The 17,350-nt window shown below is 42.0% G+C and overlaps 1 protein-coding gene across 3 annotated transcripts in view; it reads left to right on the forward strand.

Annotated features, from left to right (window-relative positions):
* Positions 1-5,846, forward strand: part of taf1b (TATA box binding protein (Tbp)-associated factor, RNA polymerase I, B) — a 102,505-nt gene extending 96,659 nt beyond the window's left edge. For 2 of the 3 annotated variants that reach the window (XM_073056889.1, XM_073056890.1), the window contains one exon: positions 5,471-5,846. In XM_073056889.1, coding sequence (XP_072912990.1) covers positions 5,471-5,672 — 202 coding nt within the window. In that variant the 3' untranslated portion in view covers positions 5,673-5,846. The remainder of the gene's footprint in view (positions 1-5,470) is intronic. The other variant, XM_073056891.1, reaches the window with a different exon arrangement.
* The last annotated feature ends 11,504 nt before the right edge of the window (positions 5,847-17,350 follow it).

Below are 17,350 nucleotides of genomic sequence, written 5' to 3' on the forward strand. Positions count from 1 at the left end.
GGCGCAGGATAGATACATCTCAAAAGATGCAGCGGTATCTAAAGGCAGAATGCCACAACTGTGGCTGACAAGGGAAGTCAAAGGCAATAAAAGCTAAAGAGAGGGCATATAATAGACAAAAATGAATGGGAGATTTGAAAATTGGGAAGCTTTTAAAAATGAACAGAAGGTAACTATAAAAACCCTAAGGAGAGAAAAGATGAAATATGAAGGTAATAATAATATCAAAGTATGAAGCCAATAATATAATGGAGGACACCAAAAGTTTTTTTCCCAGATATACAAAGAGTAAAAGAGGGACAAGAGTGGATACTGGACTGCTGGAAAATGACAATGGAGAGATAGTATTGGGGGACAAATGTAATAAGTATTTTGTGTCATTCTTCATTGTGGAAGACACTGGCAGTATACCAGAAATTTAAGAGTGCCGGGAGCAGTAGTGAGTGTAGTTGCTATTACTAAGGAGAAGTAATGGGAAGCTGAAAGGACTGAAGGTAGGTAAGTCATCTAGACCGAATAGACTACACTCCAGAGTTATGAAACAGGTAGCTGAAGAGTATATGGAGGATTTGTGTTGACCTTTCAAGAATCACTAGATTCCAAAGGACTGGAAATTTGCAAATGTCACTTCACTTTTTAAGAAGGGAGGGAGGCAGAAGAAAGGAAATTGTAGGCCAGTTAGTCTGATTTTAGTGGTTGGGAAGATGTTGGAACCCGTTATTAAGGATGATATTTCAGCATACTTAGAGGCACATGATAAAGTAGGCTACAGTCAACATGGTTTCCATAAAGGGAAATCTTGCTAGACAAATCTGTTGGAATTCTTTGAGGAAATAACATGCAAGACAGACAAAAGACAATTGGTTGATGTTGTGAACCTGGATTTTCAGAAGGCCTTTGACAAGGTGCCATGCATGAGGTTGCATAACAAGAAGAAAGATACTAGCATGGAAGATACTAGAAGCTTAGTTGACTGCCAGGAGGCAAAGAGTTGGGATAAAGTGGACCTATTCTGGATGGTAACAGGTAGTATTCTGCAGGGGTCAGTATTTGGTCCATTTTTTTTACGTTATAGATCAACGATTTAGGTGATGGAATTGATGACTTTGTGGCTAAGTTTGCAGGTAACACAAAGGTAGTTGGAGGTGCATGTAGTGTTGAGGAAACAGTGTGTCTGCAGAAGGATTTGGACAGATTGGGAGAATGTGAAAAGAAGTGGCAGATGGAATATAGTGTCATATGATCATGCACTTTGGTAGGAGGAATATAGGCACAAACTATTTTCTAAATAGGAAGAAAATTCAAAAATCAGATGTGAGAAGTGTCTTGGGAGTCCTTGTACAGGGTTCCCTAAAGGTTAACTTGTAGGTTGAGTCAATGGTAAGGAAGGCAAATGCAGTGTTACCATTCATTTTGAGAGGACTAGAATTTAAGAGCAAGTAGTTGATGCTGATGCTTTATAAGGCATTGTTCTGACTGCAGTTGGAATATCTTGAGCAGTTTTGGATCCCTTACCTAAGAAAAGATGTGATGGCATTGGAGAGGGTCCAGAGGAGGTTCATGAAAATAAATCCAGGAATGAAGGGGTTAATGTATGAGAAACATTTGCATGTTCTGCTGGAATTTAGAAGAATAAGCATCAATTAACACCTCTCATCAACATCTATTGAATATTGAAAGGCCTAGATTCAGTGATTGTGGAGAGGATGTTTCCTATAGTGGGTGAGTCTAGGACTAGAGGGTGCAGCCACAGAATAGAGGGATTTCCATTTAGAACAGAAATGAGCAGGCATTTCTTTAGCCAGAGGGTAGTGAGTCTGTGTAATTTATTGCCACGAATGGCTGTAGAGGCTTAGCTACTGAGTATATTTAAAGCAGCAGTTGATAGGTTCTTGGTTAGTCGGTGTTTCAAAGGTTACAGGGAGAAGGCAGGGGAATGGGGTTGAGTGAGATAATATATCAGCCAGATGGAATAGTGGAGCAGACTTGATGGGCTGAGTGGCCTAAATCTGCTCCTATGTCTTATGGCCATATTTCACAATGAGGTGTCCAGCATTGTATTTCTGTGACAAACCAATTTTTTCCAGGATTGAACTTCGAATAATTTCTGTTGTTACGTACCCCGTAACTGGGTGTCTAACCAGCAGAGAAAGAAGAATCCGTTGGAGTCTGGTGGTACCAAACTAAAGGTGTTTATTAGTAAACTACACAATACAATATCAAAAATGCAAATATACATATAAAACAAGTTAGCAGTAATAAACCTAAAAGCATAGGAATAATAATAATCAATAATAAACAAGCTCTATTGATGTCTAGGGGTAAATGAATTGTCATAGGAAAGTATAGAGTTCAGTTCATAAATCCTGAACTAGTTTTGGTTGTTGTGTTGAAATAGTTGGAGAGAGAGAGAGAGAGTGAGAGGTAACAGCTACAGCAGCCAAACCTTCCTTTGCTTTCTTAATCCGTCGTGTCGTTGTGGTCATTCAGTTATGACCCCTCTGTTCTTCAGCTAGACTGTTCTTCTGTGGTGGACTCGTCACTCTGGCATGAGTGGACACACACACAAGTCCCCACTGGCCCTGCTGTAACACTGTGAGCTTTACTGACCGATCTCCTGGTTCGGTCTCCGAAGCCCCCACCTTTCTGTGGGTTCCCAACACTCAGTCAGTGTCCACTGGTGTGTCTGAAGGGTGTCTCTCCAGACCTGTCTTTTATCCCCACTCACAGGGTCTCAGCTGTCCATCAACTCTGAATGACCGTGTCCATCAAATCAGGTCACTTCTGCTGTCTCCTGAGGAATGTTAACGAGCGAAGTACAGTTCTTGTAGTAGAAGGTAAATAATCCAGGAAGAGTCATAACACAGTAAATCAACAGTCTCTCTCCCCCTCTTATCTGTAGCAAATCCTTTTGCCTGGGCTTTATCTCTCTCTCATGAGCAGCATAACAACAGCAATAGTTCGTAGTTCTCAGGAGGGGGGTTGGGAATGGTTAACTCTGCACCCCATTGTCCATCAGGTCTGTCCATCACTCATAACACTGTACATCAGGTATATTGAGGTTAAGGCCAAGAAAATTAATTTGATGTGGTTGCAATAATTGCAATGGATAGTGAAACTATAATATATAATTTGTTTTGCTTGCCATTGGTTAAAATAATGGTGAACGTATTTGCCTATGAATATGATGCAGAATTGTTTATCGAAGTAATATCTCAGAAAGTATGTGTGCTGTCCAGAGCAGGTTCACAATGATGATTCTGGGAATGAGGGAGTTAACATATGGGAGTATTACTGGGCTTTGGCCCTCTCTTCCCCTCCCCCATTCCTGATGAAGTGTCTCGGCCCGAAACGTTGGCTACTCTTTTCTCACGGATGCTGCCTGACCTGCTGAGTTCTTCCAGCGTTGCGTACGTATTCTAACATATGTGGAGTGTTTGGCAGCTTTGGGCCTGTGCTCATTGGAATTTAGAAGAAACGTTGGGATCTCATTGAAACCTACTGAATGTTGCAAGGATTAGCTAGGGTGGATGTGGAGAGGAGTTTCCTATGGTGGGGGTATCCAGAACCAGAGGGCACAGCCTCAAAATACAGGGGCAACCTTTTAGAACAGAGGTAAGGAGGAATTTTTTTAGTCAGAGAGTAGTAGATCTGTGGAAAGCTCTGGCACAGGCCGAGTCTGTGGGTATATCCAAGGCGAAAGTTGATAGTTTCCTGATCGGTCAGGGTATCAAAGGATCTGACGAGAAGGCAGGTGTATGGGGTTGAGTGGGATCCAGCATCAGCCATGATGAAATTGCGGAGCAGACTTGATGTGCTGAATGGCTTAATTCTGCTCCTATGTCTATAGTCTTATGGTCTATTGATGAGACAATCTGAAGGTGCTGGAAATCAAAGTAATGCACACTAAGTGCTGGAGGAACTCAGCAGGCCAGGCAGCATCTATGGAAAGGAGTAAACAGTTGACGTTTCGGGCCAAGACCCTTCATTAGGAATGGGAAAAACAGAGATGAGGAGAGAGAGTAAGAAAGTGGGGGAGCGGAGGAAGAAGTACCCGGATGCTAAAAATCTGAATTAAAGCCAGGAAACAACAGAAGTCAGACAGCATCAGCATACATGATAGGTGGCGTGGTGAAATGGAGGAAACAGTCAAATAACTGGTTGATAACCCTCCTAGCTGGCACCTGGAAAGTGATCAGTCAAAGACTGAATGAGATCTTATCAAATTCTAGACAAAAATAAATGGCTTAGTTTGTAAGAAACCTGGTAAGGCAACTTTGTATTATTTAACAGGAAGTTTGTGAAAGGGGCTGATTAAAAGAGTAAATGTTAATTTCATATTTACTTTTGAACATAATGCTGTTTGGACGAAGGAGTAGAGAATTATACATCCAGTTTGCGAGTAGAAGATGATGCAATTCTTCTCATTGCTTAGAAATTTGCAAGGTTGAATGAAAAAGTAAAAAGTGATAGAGATGTTTAAGAAATGAAAGATTTCTATATGGTGCATACACACTCTTCTCGTGAGGAATCCAGACCAAGGGAGGCAAACTTACGTTAGAGTTGGGTCACTTCAGAGTGAAATCAGTAAGCAATTTTTCATGCAAAGGTCAACAGGAACCCACTCAAAGATGTAGATGCTGGGACAAATGAATGTTTCAAAACTTGAGATGTGTAACTATTATGTAAGGGTATTAAGAATATGGAACAGTGGTTCAGGTGCAGATTAGCCATAATCTATTGACGAACAGAATATGCTTCACAGGCTGAATATTTTATTCCTATTACTGTGTTCCTGTACTTAAGATAAGTACAGTGACTTTTATTCAGTATTCACTCGATAACTGTAATGCAAAGTAGCTGGATGATTTGCATCTGGTTTTGTCTCACCAATGCCTTGTGTCACACAATTTGATTATATATGGTGATAAAGCTCATGATCTTGAGGTTTAATTGCACTAAGCCTAAGGGTCTATCCAGAGCAAAGTTAGGAATTTTCGTTGGCAATATTAACTTACCAAAATCTTAGAAATAATAGGCTTTATTGATAATTATCAGAACTCTATTGTTCACAATTGATAAATAGAATACTGCGGTGATCTCTCTACAAAATAGGCTTGAAAATATCTCCTTTGATCTGTGAGAGCTAATTATGAATCTCAATTAGAATAGAAGACTACTTTGCAAGGAATTTTTACCTGTTTATTACCATTTTAATAGGTTATACTTAAATCATTTTAAATCAGCTCTTTTGCATTGAATTGGCAAGCTTTGAGATGTTATCAGTGAAGTGTCTGCGTGGTTAGGTTGAAAAAGGGATGGTACCTGGATTGGGAGGAAGGTTATTTAAATTAAAGCATGTCATTTTGAATTATTATTCCATATTTTTAAAAGAGTTATTTAAAAATGATCAGCAGAATGGTGTCAACAATTTTGATATTTTTAATTAATACTGTTTTTCTCAATTTAGGTCCTGCAGACACTTAACCAAGTCTGAACTGAAGCATTTTCCTGGAAGTTATCTGTTTGTCCTAAAACTTTTTGCTTTCCTACTTGGAGTAGAGTTCTCAGTACTACATAATGAAGTTTGTCAATTGGAACATAAACTGTTTGACGTATCAGAAACACTGAAACCTGGAAAAACTTGCAAGAAATCTAAATTAGTTCCATGAAGTGAAAACAGTGCATGCTTCAAACAACTCTTTAATTGAAAATTGACAGTTTTGAACTGTTTTACTGGAAGATATCAAGATTGTATCAATTTGAAAATTGACTTAAAATTGTTTAATAACCAGGTAATCTGGGAAGAACATAATAAATAAATAAAAATAACCATATACCCTCAAGACGTGCCTTTAAGTTTGCGATATTCAGTTTCTGTTTTTATTAAGCATTTCTTGTTACATATCTAACCCTGTAGGAAGAAAGATCATAATGAACACACAAGAAATTCTGCCGATGCTGGAAATCTTGACACAAATTGCTGGAGGAATTCAGCAGGTCAGGCAGCACCTTTGGAGGGAAATTAGCAGTTAATGTTACAGACGAAGATCCTTCATCAGGACTGGAAAAGAAAGAGGCAGAAGACAGAATAACAAGGTGGGGGAAGGGGGAGGTGTGCAAGCTGGCAGGTGATGGGTGAGACCAGGTGAGGGGGAAAGTGGGTGGGGTGGGGGATTAATATGACAATTTGGGACGTGATAAATAGAAGAGGTAAAGGGATAAAGAAGGAGGCATCTGATAGTGAAGGTATCCTGAGATCAATGATAAATGCTAATCTGAAACCTCTCTGTAGGAGTGAAGTGACACTGCTTTACTAGGTTTTCTAACCATTGACCATTAATACACAGAAAACCTCACTGAGTTTTAAATTTAATTTAAGGTACTTTTTAAAGATTATTTGATAATGTGACATTATGTGAAAACAGTGTTGATGTGAACCGCCAGAATTACAGGATATTTGCTTAGTTTAATTACTTTTATAAATACTTGACAAGTCAATTCAAGTTTATTGTCACATGTACAGGTATGTTAAGATACAGAAACAATGAAAAGCTTGCAGCCACATCGCGGTATTAATTTTCAGAGGATCCCTTCCAAGACTGCACCAGCGTACACTGGCGACTCTCATAGGCTGCAGGAAATTGTACCAGATTTCCTCTTAAATATACTCCTTTTGAAGTACTTTCCCTGCAATCTGTAGCATGTAGATTTCCTCTTAACACAGACTACGAAATTACATCAATGATCTTCAGATTTCATGTTCGACGGTCAAGTGCTGAGCAGTTAAGCATAGCGCCGTTAGTTCAATGCCATTGCCGAAATCACGGCAAGAGAGGTGGAATTCAAATCAGGCTGAAGCGGAGAAGGATGAGTCCTCCTCCACCTGCTATCTTATTGCCGAATGTATGGTCACTGGAGAATAAGACTGATGATCTCAGGGCAAGGTAGATGGGGCAGATCTCTCTATGGTCACTGGAGAATAAGACTGATGATCTCAGTGCAAGGTAGATGGGGCAGATCTCTCTATGGTCACTGGAGAATAAGACTGATGATCTCAGGGCAAGGTAGATGAGGCAGATCTCAGTTGTTTGTTGCACTGAAACTTAGTTAAGTGCGGATACACCGGATGCGGTGATACGACTGGAAAGCTTTACGATTTTCAGAATGGATCGAACCGTGAGCTCTGGTAAGGCAGGAAGTGCCGCCTGTGCTTTCTAGTCATTTCTCCTCGGTGCACAGAGGTTGGGGTTATGTCAACTTCTTGTTCCCCTGACATAGAAAAACTAACATTGACCATTCTATTTGCCTCAGGAGTTCTCATCCGTGATGCTGACTGCAGTTTACATACCACCAGCAACCAGTTATAAGCAAGCAGTCGTGAAACTGCACAATGTTGTCTGTGCACAAGAAACAGCTCATCCCGACGCGTTTCAAATTACAGTTAGTGACTTTAACCAGGCCTGTTCAAAGAAAACCCTGCCCAATCATCACCTATGTGTAATCTGTTGCACCAGGGTCCCAACACACTAGAACACTGCAACATTACGATAAGGAGTGTCTATCATTTCTTCCCGAGACTGCAGTTTGGTAAGTTGGATCATTTTGCTGTATCCCTACTCCTACTCCCCTGACAAAATCCTTTAGGGTTTTCCTCAGTCAGAAGCCCTGGATGAACAATGAAATCTGGAATCTACTGAGAGCAGATCAGAGGTATTCAAGTCTGGAATTAAGAATGCTACAAGAGGTACAGATATGATCTCCAGAAACACATCTCTCTGGCAAAGTGGAGATTCCTGACTAGACTGGAATCAACAAGCGATGTTCGACAGCTGTGACAGGGTTTGAATAACGTAACCTCCTACAAAGTTAAATCTTGACCACATGGGGAACAGCAGAGCACAGCTTACAGATGAGCTTAATGCTTTCTATACGTGCTTTGATCACCACCACAGGAAGGAACCACTTCAATTTGCTGACCAAAGCAACAGATCTACAGCAGATGTTACCTCTTGTCTCTTCACACAACCTTGGAAAATCTAGACAGCAAAGATGTATACGTCTCGATGCTCTTTATCAATTACAGCTCAGCATTTAACACTACCACTCCCTCAAAACTAATCAGTGAACTTCAAGACTAGATCCTGAATTCCCTCACTTGTAGACCCCAGAATCTCCTTCACAATTTCCATCAACACAGGAGCACCACAGTGATGTGTACTTAGCCCCCTGCTCTACTCGCATTACACTTGTGACTGTGTGGCTAAGTACAGCACTATCACCATGTACAAGTTTGCTGATGACACCGCTGTTGTGGGCTGTATAAAAGGGGGTGATGAATTAGCCTACAGGAGGGAGACTGAAAACTTGGCTGAGTGGTGTAATAACAACAACTCAATGTCAATATGATGGTAGACTTCAGGAGAGAGAAGCCAGGGGTCCATGAGCCAGTAAACATTGAAGAATCAGAGATGGAGAAAGTCAGTAACTTTAAATTCCTGGGTGTCACTACCTCAGACGACCTGCCCTGGACCCATCATATAATTGTAATTGCAAAGAAAGTGTTCTGATGGGCTGCATTATGGCCTGATATGGAAACACCAATGCCTTTGAGCAAAAAATCCTACAAAATATGGTGGATTTGGCCAGTACATCATGGGTAAAGCCCTCCCAACCATTGAGCACATCTACATGAAATATTGCCGTAGACAAGCAGCATCCATCATCAAAGATCTTGATGATCTTTGATCCACCCAGGCCTTGCTCTTTTCTTGCTGCTGCCATCAGGTAGAAGGTACAAGTGCCTCAGGTTCAAGAACAGTTACTACCCCAAAGCCACCAGGCTCCTGAACAAAGGGGAATAGCTACACTCAGTTAAGGACTCTTTTATCTTGTTATTTGATGCTCATTATTTATTGCTATTTATTTAATATCTGTATTTGCACAGTTTGTTTGCATTTAACAGTTCCTGAAGTTTACAGTTACTGTTCTATAGATTTGCTGAGTATGCCAGCAGAGAATGAACTTCAGGGTTGTATATGGTGACATGTATGTACTCCGATAATAAATTGTACTTTGATCTTCTTCTCTGCTTCTTCTTCTTCTTTAATCCTTTTCGCTCCTTATGGAGCATAGGGCCTCAGCAAAAGTCCTCCACTTCCTGCGATCTCTAGCAGATGTCTTTGCAGTCTCCCAAGTTTGGCCGGCGGCTTTCAGTTCATCCAAAAGCCTACGCCTCCAGGTTTGCTTTGGGCGACCTCTTCTTCTCTTCCCTTGTGGATTCCATTCGAGTGATTGTCGAGTGACATTCGACTGGCTCTTCCTCAAGGTGTGGCCGACCCATCTCCACTTCCTCCTCCTTATCTGGAACACAATGGGCTCTTGGTTTGCTCTCTTCCATAGGTCTAGGTTTGACACTCTGTCGTACCACTTGAGGCGGAGGATCCGCCGGAGGCATTTGTTGAGAAAGGTCTGGATCTTGTTGCAGCTGGTGTTAGTGATTCTACTTTGATCTTTGGATACACAGAATATAAATCATGCAACACGGCAAAGAGAAAAACTACGAAATGAGATGTTAGAGCAAGCAAATCCATGGTAGTGCAGAGATGGTCCATAGAGTTTCTTTGCTGAGGTATGATTAATGTTTTGCAGGTTATTGTATCTGTAGCCTTCGGGAATGGTGCATTTTCTGTATGTAGATATTTGTTTCTGGGCTCACTTTAAGCTTATTTCATAGAACATAGAACAGCACATTACAGGCCCTTCGGCCCATGACCTTTTAACTCGCTCTAAGATCAATCTAACCCTTCCCTCCCACATAGCCCTCTATTTTTCTATCATCTATGTGCCTTTCTAATTGTCTCTTAAATGTCCCCAATGTATCTGCCTCTACCACTGTCCGTCACAGCACGTTCTATGCACCAACCACTCTCCATGTAAAAAAAACCTTCCCTCTGACATCCCTCCTATACTTCTCACACCTCTCCATCAAGTTAAAATTATGTCCCCTCATATTAGCCAATTCAGCCCTCAGACAAAGGTACTAGCTGTTCACTCATCAATGCCTCTTATCATATTATACATCTCTATCAAATTGCCTCACATCTCCTTTGGTCCAACGAGAAAAGCCTTAGCTTGCTCAACCATCCCTCATAAGGCTTGTTCTCTAATTTATCACCATTGAGCTATATCTCCTCTGCACCCTCTCTAAAGCTTCCACATCTTTCCTATAATGCCCCAGAACTGAACACAATACTCCAAGCATGATCTAACCAGAGTTTTACAGAGCTGCAACTTTATCTCTCAGCTCTTGAACTCAATCCCCTGACTAATGAAGACCAACACAACATATGCCTTCCTAACCATATTATCAACATCCATGGCAGCTTTGAGGGATTTTTCTTTTATTTATAGGATGAGGGTGTTGCCAGCTAAGACAGCATTTATTTCCCATCCCTAGTTACCCTAGATCTGTGAGATCCCTCTGATCTCAAGATCCCTCTGTTACTCCCCACTGCCGAGAATCCTGCCATTGACCATGTATTTTGCCTTCAAGTTTGACTTTCCAAAGTGTATCAAGTCAAGTCAAGTCACTTTTTAATTATCATTTCGACCATAACTGCTGGTACAGTACACAGTAAAAACGAGACAATGTTTTGCAGGACCATGGTGCTACATGAAACAATACAAAAACTACACTTAGTGATCATTAATGGAGAATGTGTGGAGCAGGTTAAGACCTACAAGTATCTGGGAGTACAGTTAGACGAGAAGCTAGACTGGACTGCCAACACAGATGCCTTGTGCAGGAAGGCACAGAGTCGACTGTACTTCCTTAGAAGGTTGGCGTCATTCAATGTCTGTAGTGAGATGCTGAAGATGTTCTATAGGTCAGTTGTGGAGAGCGCCCTCTTCTTTGTGGTGGCGTGTTGGGGAGGCAGCATTAAGAAGAGGGACGCCTCACGTCTTAATAAGCTGGTAAGGAAAGCGGGCTCTGTTGTGGGCAAAGTACTGGAGAGTATAACATCGGTAGCTGAGCGAAGGGCGCTGAGTAGGCTACGGTCAATTATGGAAAACCCTGAACATCCTCTACATAGCACCATCCAGAGACAGAGAAGCAGTTTCAGCGACAGGTTGCTATCGATGCAATGCTCCTCAGACAGGATGAAGAGGTCAATACTCCCCAATGCCATTAGGCTTTACAATTCAACCGCCAGGAGTAAGATATGTTAAAGTGCCGGAGTTGATTGTATTTAATGTATTTAAGTAAACTACTTAAGAACATTTTAAAAGCTATTATTAATGCTTTTTGAGAGAGTGATTTAGATGCATATCATATTTTTACTGAATTAAGTATTGTATGTAATTAGTTTTGCTACAACAAGTGTATGGGACATTGGAAAAAATGTTGAATTTCCCCATGGGGATGAATAAAGTATCTATCTATCTACCCAGGACTGCATAAAGTGCACAAAACAGTGCAGGCATTACAATAAATAATAAACAAGACAATAGGCACAGTAGAGGGCAGTAAGTTGGTGTCAGTCCAGACTCTGGGTATTGAGGAGTCTGATGGCTTGGGGGAAGAAACTGTTATATAGTCTGGTTGTGAGAGCTCGAATACTTTAGTGCCTTTTCCCAGATGGCAGGAGGGAGAAGAGTTTGTATGAGGGGTGCGATGGGTCCTTCATAATGTTGTTTGCTTTGCGGATGCAGTGTGTAGTGTAAATGTCTGTAATGGCGGGAAGAGAGACCCTGATGATCTTCTCAGTTGACCTCACTATCCGCTGCAGGGTCTTGCGATCCGAGATGGTGCAATTTCCAAACCAGGCAGTGATGCAGCTGCTCAGGATGCTCTCAATACAAACTCTATAGAATGTGGTGAGGGTGGGGGATGGACTTTCCTCAGCCTTCGCAGAAAGTAGAGACGCTGCTGGGCTTTCTTTGCTATGGAGCTGGTGTTGAGGGACCAGTTGAGTTTCTCCGCCAGGTGAACACCAAGAAATTTGGTGCTCTTAATGTATCACTTCACACTTCCGAATTGAACACCATCTGCCACTTCTCAGCCCAGCCCTGCATCCTGTCAATGTTCCATTATAATCTCCAACCTTTTACCCTATTCACAACACCACCAACCTTCCTGTCATCTGCAAATTTACTGACCCATCCTTGCATTTCCTCATCTATGACATTTATGATTTTTTAAAAAATCACAAAGAGCAGGAGGTTGCAGAACAAACCCCTGTGGAACACCACCAGTCACAGACCTCTAGGCGGAATATGTTTCATTTGTTACCACCCTCTGTCTTCTGTGGGAAATCCAATTCTGAATCCATGGAGCCAGAAATTCCTGGATCCCACGCCTCCTGACTTTCTGAATAAACCTAACTTGAGGAACCCTGTTGAATGCTTTATTAAAATCCATGTACATCACATCAACCACTCTATTCATTAAATTGTTTTGTCATTCCCTTGAAAATGTCAGTCAGGCTCATGAGGCCAATCCTGCCCCTCACAAAGCTATGCTATCCCTAATCAGTCTCTGCTACTTCAAATGCTCACAAATCTTGTCTCTAAGAATTCTCCCCAATAGTTCGCCCATCACTAAGACCCACCTGTCTGTAATTCCCAAGATTAGCCCTGTTACCTTTCTCAAACAAAGGGATAACATTTGCAGTTCTCCAATCTTGGTACTATTCTTATGGCCAGTGAGGATGGAAAGATAGTCACCAATGGTGTGGCAATCTCTTTCCCAACGTCCTGTGATAACCAAAATTGGTCCACAGACTCTTCTTGTGCTATGATGAGGCCACCCTCAGGGTCGAGGGGCAACAACTTATATTCCAGCTGGGTAGCCTCCAATCTGATGGCATGCATATTGATTTCTCTTTCTAGTAAAAAAAATACCCTCCCCTCCTCTCTTTTTCTATTCCCCTTCACCTCTTCTCTTCTGCCTATCACCTCCTCTGGCCCCCTACTCCTTCCCTTTCTCCTATGGTCCATCCTCCTCTCTTAGGTGATTCCTTCCTTTCCTACCCACCTGGTTTCCTCTAACGCCTTCTAGCTATCCTCATTCCTCCCACCTTTATATTCTGTCATCTTTCCCCCACCTTTCCAGTCCTGAAGAAGGGTCTTGGTCCAAAATGTCGACTGTTTATTTATTTCCTTAGATGCTGCCAGGCCTACTGAGTTCCTCCAGTATTTTGTGTGTATTGCTTTGGATTTCTAGCATCTGCTGAATTTCTTGTGTTTATGATTTGTGGTGTATCCATGTCTGGCCCTAGGAACTTATCTATCTTATTGTCTTTCAAAGGTCCCAGCACATCCTCTTTCTTAATCTTGACATGTTCCAGCACATTAGTGTGTTCTGTGCTGACCTCACGTTGGTCAATGTCCCACTCACTGGTGAATAAGGAAGCAAGTTACTAATTTAGGACCTCCCCTACCCCTCTGTCCTTAGGCACATTTCCTCTTCTATGCCTGATCCATCCTACCCCAACACATCCTCCCATTCTTCACATATGTGTAGAACATCCTGGTATTCCTCAGTTCCACCCATAAAGCCTCACTAGTTGAGTTCACCAGTCTGTCCTGACTGAGCACTGCCATGATATTTTCTCAGACTAATAATGTCATCCCTCCCCCTTTAATCCCTCTGATAGGTGAAACCAGGTGGATAGGAAAGGTAAAGGGCTGGAGAGGAAGGAATCTGATAGGAGAGGGTGGAATATAGGAGAAAGGGAAGGTGGAGGAGACCCAGGGGGAGTTTTGTACTCTCAAAATTTCACATTTGAAGGCCTCCCACTTACCAAGTATAACTTTGCCAGAAAATAGCTTGTCCTAATCCACACTTGACAGATTCTTTCTGATACCATCAAAACTGGCCTTTCTCCAATTTCGAATCTCAGCACAAAGACCAGACCTATCCTTCTCTCTGCTTTTTATAAATGACCTAGATGAGGAAGTGGAGGGATAGGTTAGTAAGTTTGCTGATGACACAAAGGTTGGAGGTGTTGTGGATACTGTGGAGGGCTTTCAGAGTTTACAATGGGACATTGATAGGATACAAAACTGGGCTGAGAAGTGGCAGATGGAGTTTAACCCAGATAAGTGTGAAGTGGTTCATTTTGATAGGTCAAATATGATGGCAGAATATAGTATTAATGATAAGACTCTTGGCAGTGTGGAGGATCAGAGGGATCTTGGGGTCCGAGTCCATAGGATGCTCAAAGCAGCTATGCAGGTTGACTCTGTGGTTAAGAAGGTGTATGGTGTATTGGCCTTCTTCAATCGTGGAATTGAATTTAGGAGCCAAGAGGTAATGTTGCAGCTGTATAGGACCCTGGTCAGACCCCACTTGGAGTACTGTGTTCAGTTCTGGTCACCTCACTACAGGAAGGATGTGGAAGCCATAGAAAGAGTGCAGAGGAGATTTACGAGGATGTTGCCTGGATTGGGGAGCATGCCTTATGAGAACAGGATGAGTGAACTCAGCCTTTTCTCCTTGGAGCAACGGAGGATGAGAGGTGACCTGATAGAGGTGTATAAAATGAGAGGCATTGATCTTGTGGTTAGTCAGAGGCTTTTTCCCAGGGCTGAAATGGTTGCCAAAAGAGAGGTAAGTTTTTTACTCAGAGAGTGGTGAGTGCATGGAATGGGCTGCCGGCAATGGTGGTGGAGGCGGATACGATAGGGTCTTTTTTAGAGACTTTTGGATAGGTACATGGAGCTTAGAAAATAGAGGGCTATAGGGTAAGCCTAGTAATTTCTAAGGTAGGGACATGTTCAGCACAACTTTGTGGGCCAAAGGGCCTATATTTTGCTGTAGGTTTTCTATGTTTCTATGTTTTCCATGATTATCTAGAAGCTAATGGTATTATGATCACTAAGAGCAAAGTGTTCCCCCTCGCAAACTTCTGTCACCTGCCCGGTCTCATTCCCTAATAGACAAAGTATTGCACACACTCTTGTTGGGATTTTTATGTGCAGATTAAGCAAATTTTCCTGAACACATTTGACAACCTGTATCCCATCTTGTCCTTTTATAGTGTGGTCAATACATCAATATCTGAAAAGTTAAATTCGCCTACTATCACAACCTATTGTTTCTTGCAAAAGTCTGCGCTCTCTTTACAAATTCGTTCCCATACATCCCTCAGCCTGTTGGGTGGTCTGTAATACTACCCCATTAACCTGGTCATACCTTTCTTATTCCTCAGTTCCATCCTTAAAACCTCAGTAGATGGCAGGATACTTGGTAGTGTGGAGGAGCAGAGGGATCTGGGGGTACATATCCACAGATCCCTGAACGTTGCCTCACAGGTAGATAGGGTAGTTAAGAAAGTTTATGGGGTGTTAGCTTTCATAAGTCGAGGGATAGAGTTTAAGAGTCGCGATGTAATGATGCAGCTCTATAAAACTCTGGTTAGGCCACACTTGGAGTATTGTGTCCATTTCTGGTCGCCTCACTATAGGAAGAATGTGGAAGTATTGGAAAGGGTACAGAGGAGATTTACCAGGATGCTGCCTGGTTTAGAGAGTATGCATTATGATCAGAGATTAAGGAAGCTAGGGTTTTACTCATTGGAGAGAAGGAGGATGAGAGGAGACATGATAGAGGTGTACAAGATATTAAGAGGAATACACAGAGTGGACAGCCAGCGCCTCTTCCCCAGGGCACTACTGCTCAGTACAAGAGGACATGGCTTTAAGGTAAGAGGAGGAAAGTTCAAGGGGGATATTAGAGGAGGGTTTTTAACTCAGAGAGTGGTTGGTGCGTGGAATGCACTGACTGAGTCAGTGGTGGAGGCAGATGCACTAGTGGAGTTTAAGAGACTACTAGACAGGTATATGGAGGAATTTAAGGTAGGGGGTTATATGGGAGGCAGTGTTTGAGGGTCAGCACAACATTGTGGGCCGAAGGGCCTGTAATGTGCTGTACTATTCTATGTTCTATGAGTTCTTAAGTCTGTCCTAACTGAGCACTGCCACGACATTTTCTCTGACTGGTTGTGCCTCTCTCACCCTTTAATCCCTCCTGCTCTGTCGCATCTAAAACTGTGGAACCCTGGAAATATTGAGCTGCTGGTTTTGCTCCTGCTTGAACCAAGTCTCACTAATGGCTACAATATCATAATTCCATGTGTTGATCAATGCCCTGAGCTCATCTTCCTTTCCTACAATACTTTCATTGAAATATGTGCAACTCAGAATATTAGTTACACCACGCTCAACCTTTTGCTTCCTGACTGTAACGTCCTGGTTAGGATTTTTATTGCTATGCTGTGAACTATTTCATTTTAGTAGTTGTCTGTAAAAGCAGTGTATCCTGTTGGTAGAATGTTCTGGCTTTGGCTAAAGATAAGGGGCTGTGTTTGTCAGCTTAGGAATGTTGTGTCAGCCAATCAGAATGGCAAGATCAGGAGAAAGCTCTCAAGAGAGATTTGTGATGGACACTGGTGGGATTTGTGGTTTTTTGGTGAGAGATGCGGTAAAGAGAAGATTGGGCGAGACACCCATTGGATTCAATCCAGTGGAAAGGCGAGATGAAGGAGTTCAAGATGGGAAGCTCTTCCTGTGATGAGAATTCAGTGCCATGAGTAATGGTTAACTTAGCTTTTGGAAGGGACGAGCTCCTATAGTCATGGAGAGTGGTAGGTGCGTAGAACATGCTGTCAGGGATGGTGTGTAAATACTGACCATACACAATTATTGGTCGGCAAGAAATAATAGATTGTACACCGCATAAGATTATAAAGAAAGTATATTTACTAATTTCAGCTTTATCAAACAGTTATTAAGAGAAAAAAAGAAAAGGGCCCCTTACAGTTAAAACATTCTAAGTTTCTTTGACTGGAACATCAGAACGTTCCTGTTTGGTTAAACCCCAAATCATACCGACCCTAGATATATATGTTTATGAAAGGTGACCTCACTGCTGAGTCACGTGACTGTTAGCAGACAGACAGACATACTTTATTGATCCCAAGGGAAATTGGGTTTCGTTACAGCCGCACCAACCAAGAATAGTGAAGAAATATAGCAATATAAAACCATAAATAATTAAATAATAATAAGTTAATCATGCCCAGTGGAAATAAGTCCAGGACCAGCCTATTGGCTCAGGGTGTCTGACACTCCTAGGGAGGAGTTGTAAGGTTTGATGGCCACAGGTAGGAATGACTTCCTATGACGTTCAGTGTTACATCTCGGTGGAATGAGTCTCTGGCTGAATGTACTCCTGTGCAGAGTTAGCTAACAAGCTGAGTTTGTATATCAGTCCATTGAGCAGGTTACAGTACTCTGAGATCCTAACAGCATCTGTCTCCACAACTGTTTTACTATCTGTTCT

Source organism: Hemitrygon akajei, chromosome 9 (genome assembly GCF_048418815.1).
Source record: "Hemitrygon akajei chromosome 9, sHemAka1.3, whole genome shotgun sequence".
Lineage (NCBI taxonomy): Eukaryota > Metazoa > Chordata > Chondrichthyes > Myliobatiformes > Dasyatidae > Hemitrygon > Hemitrygon akajei.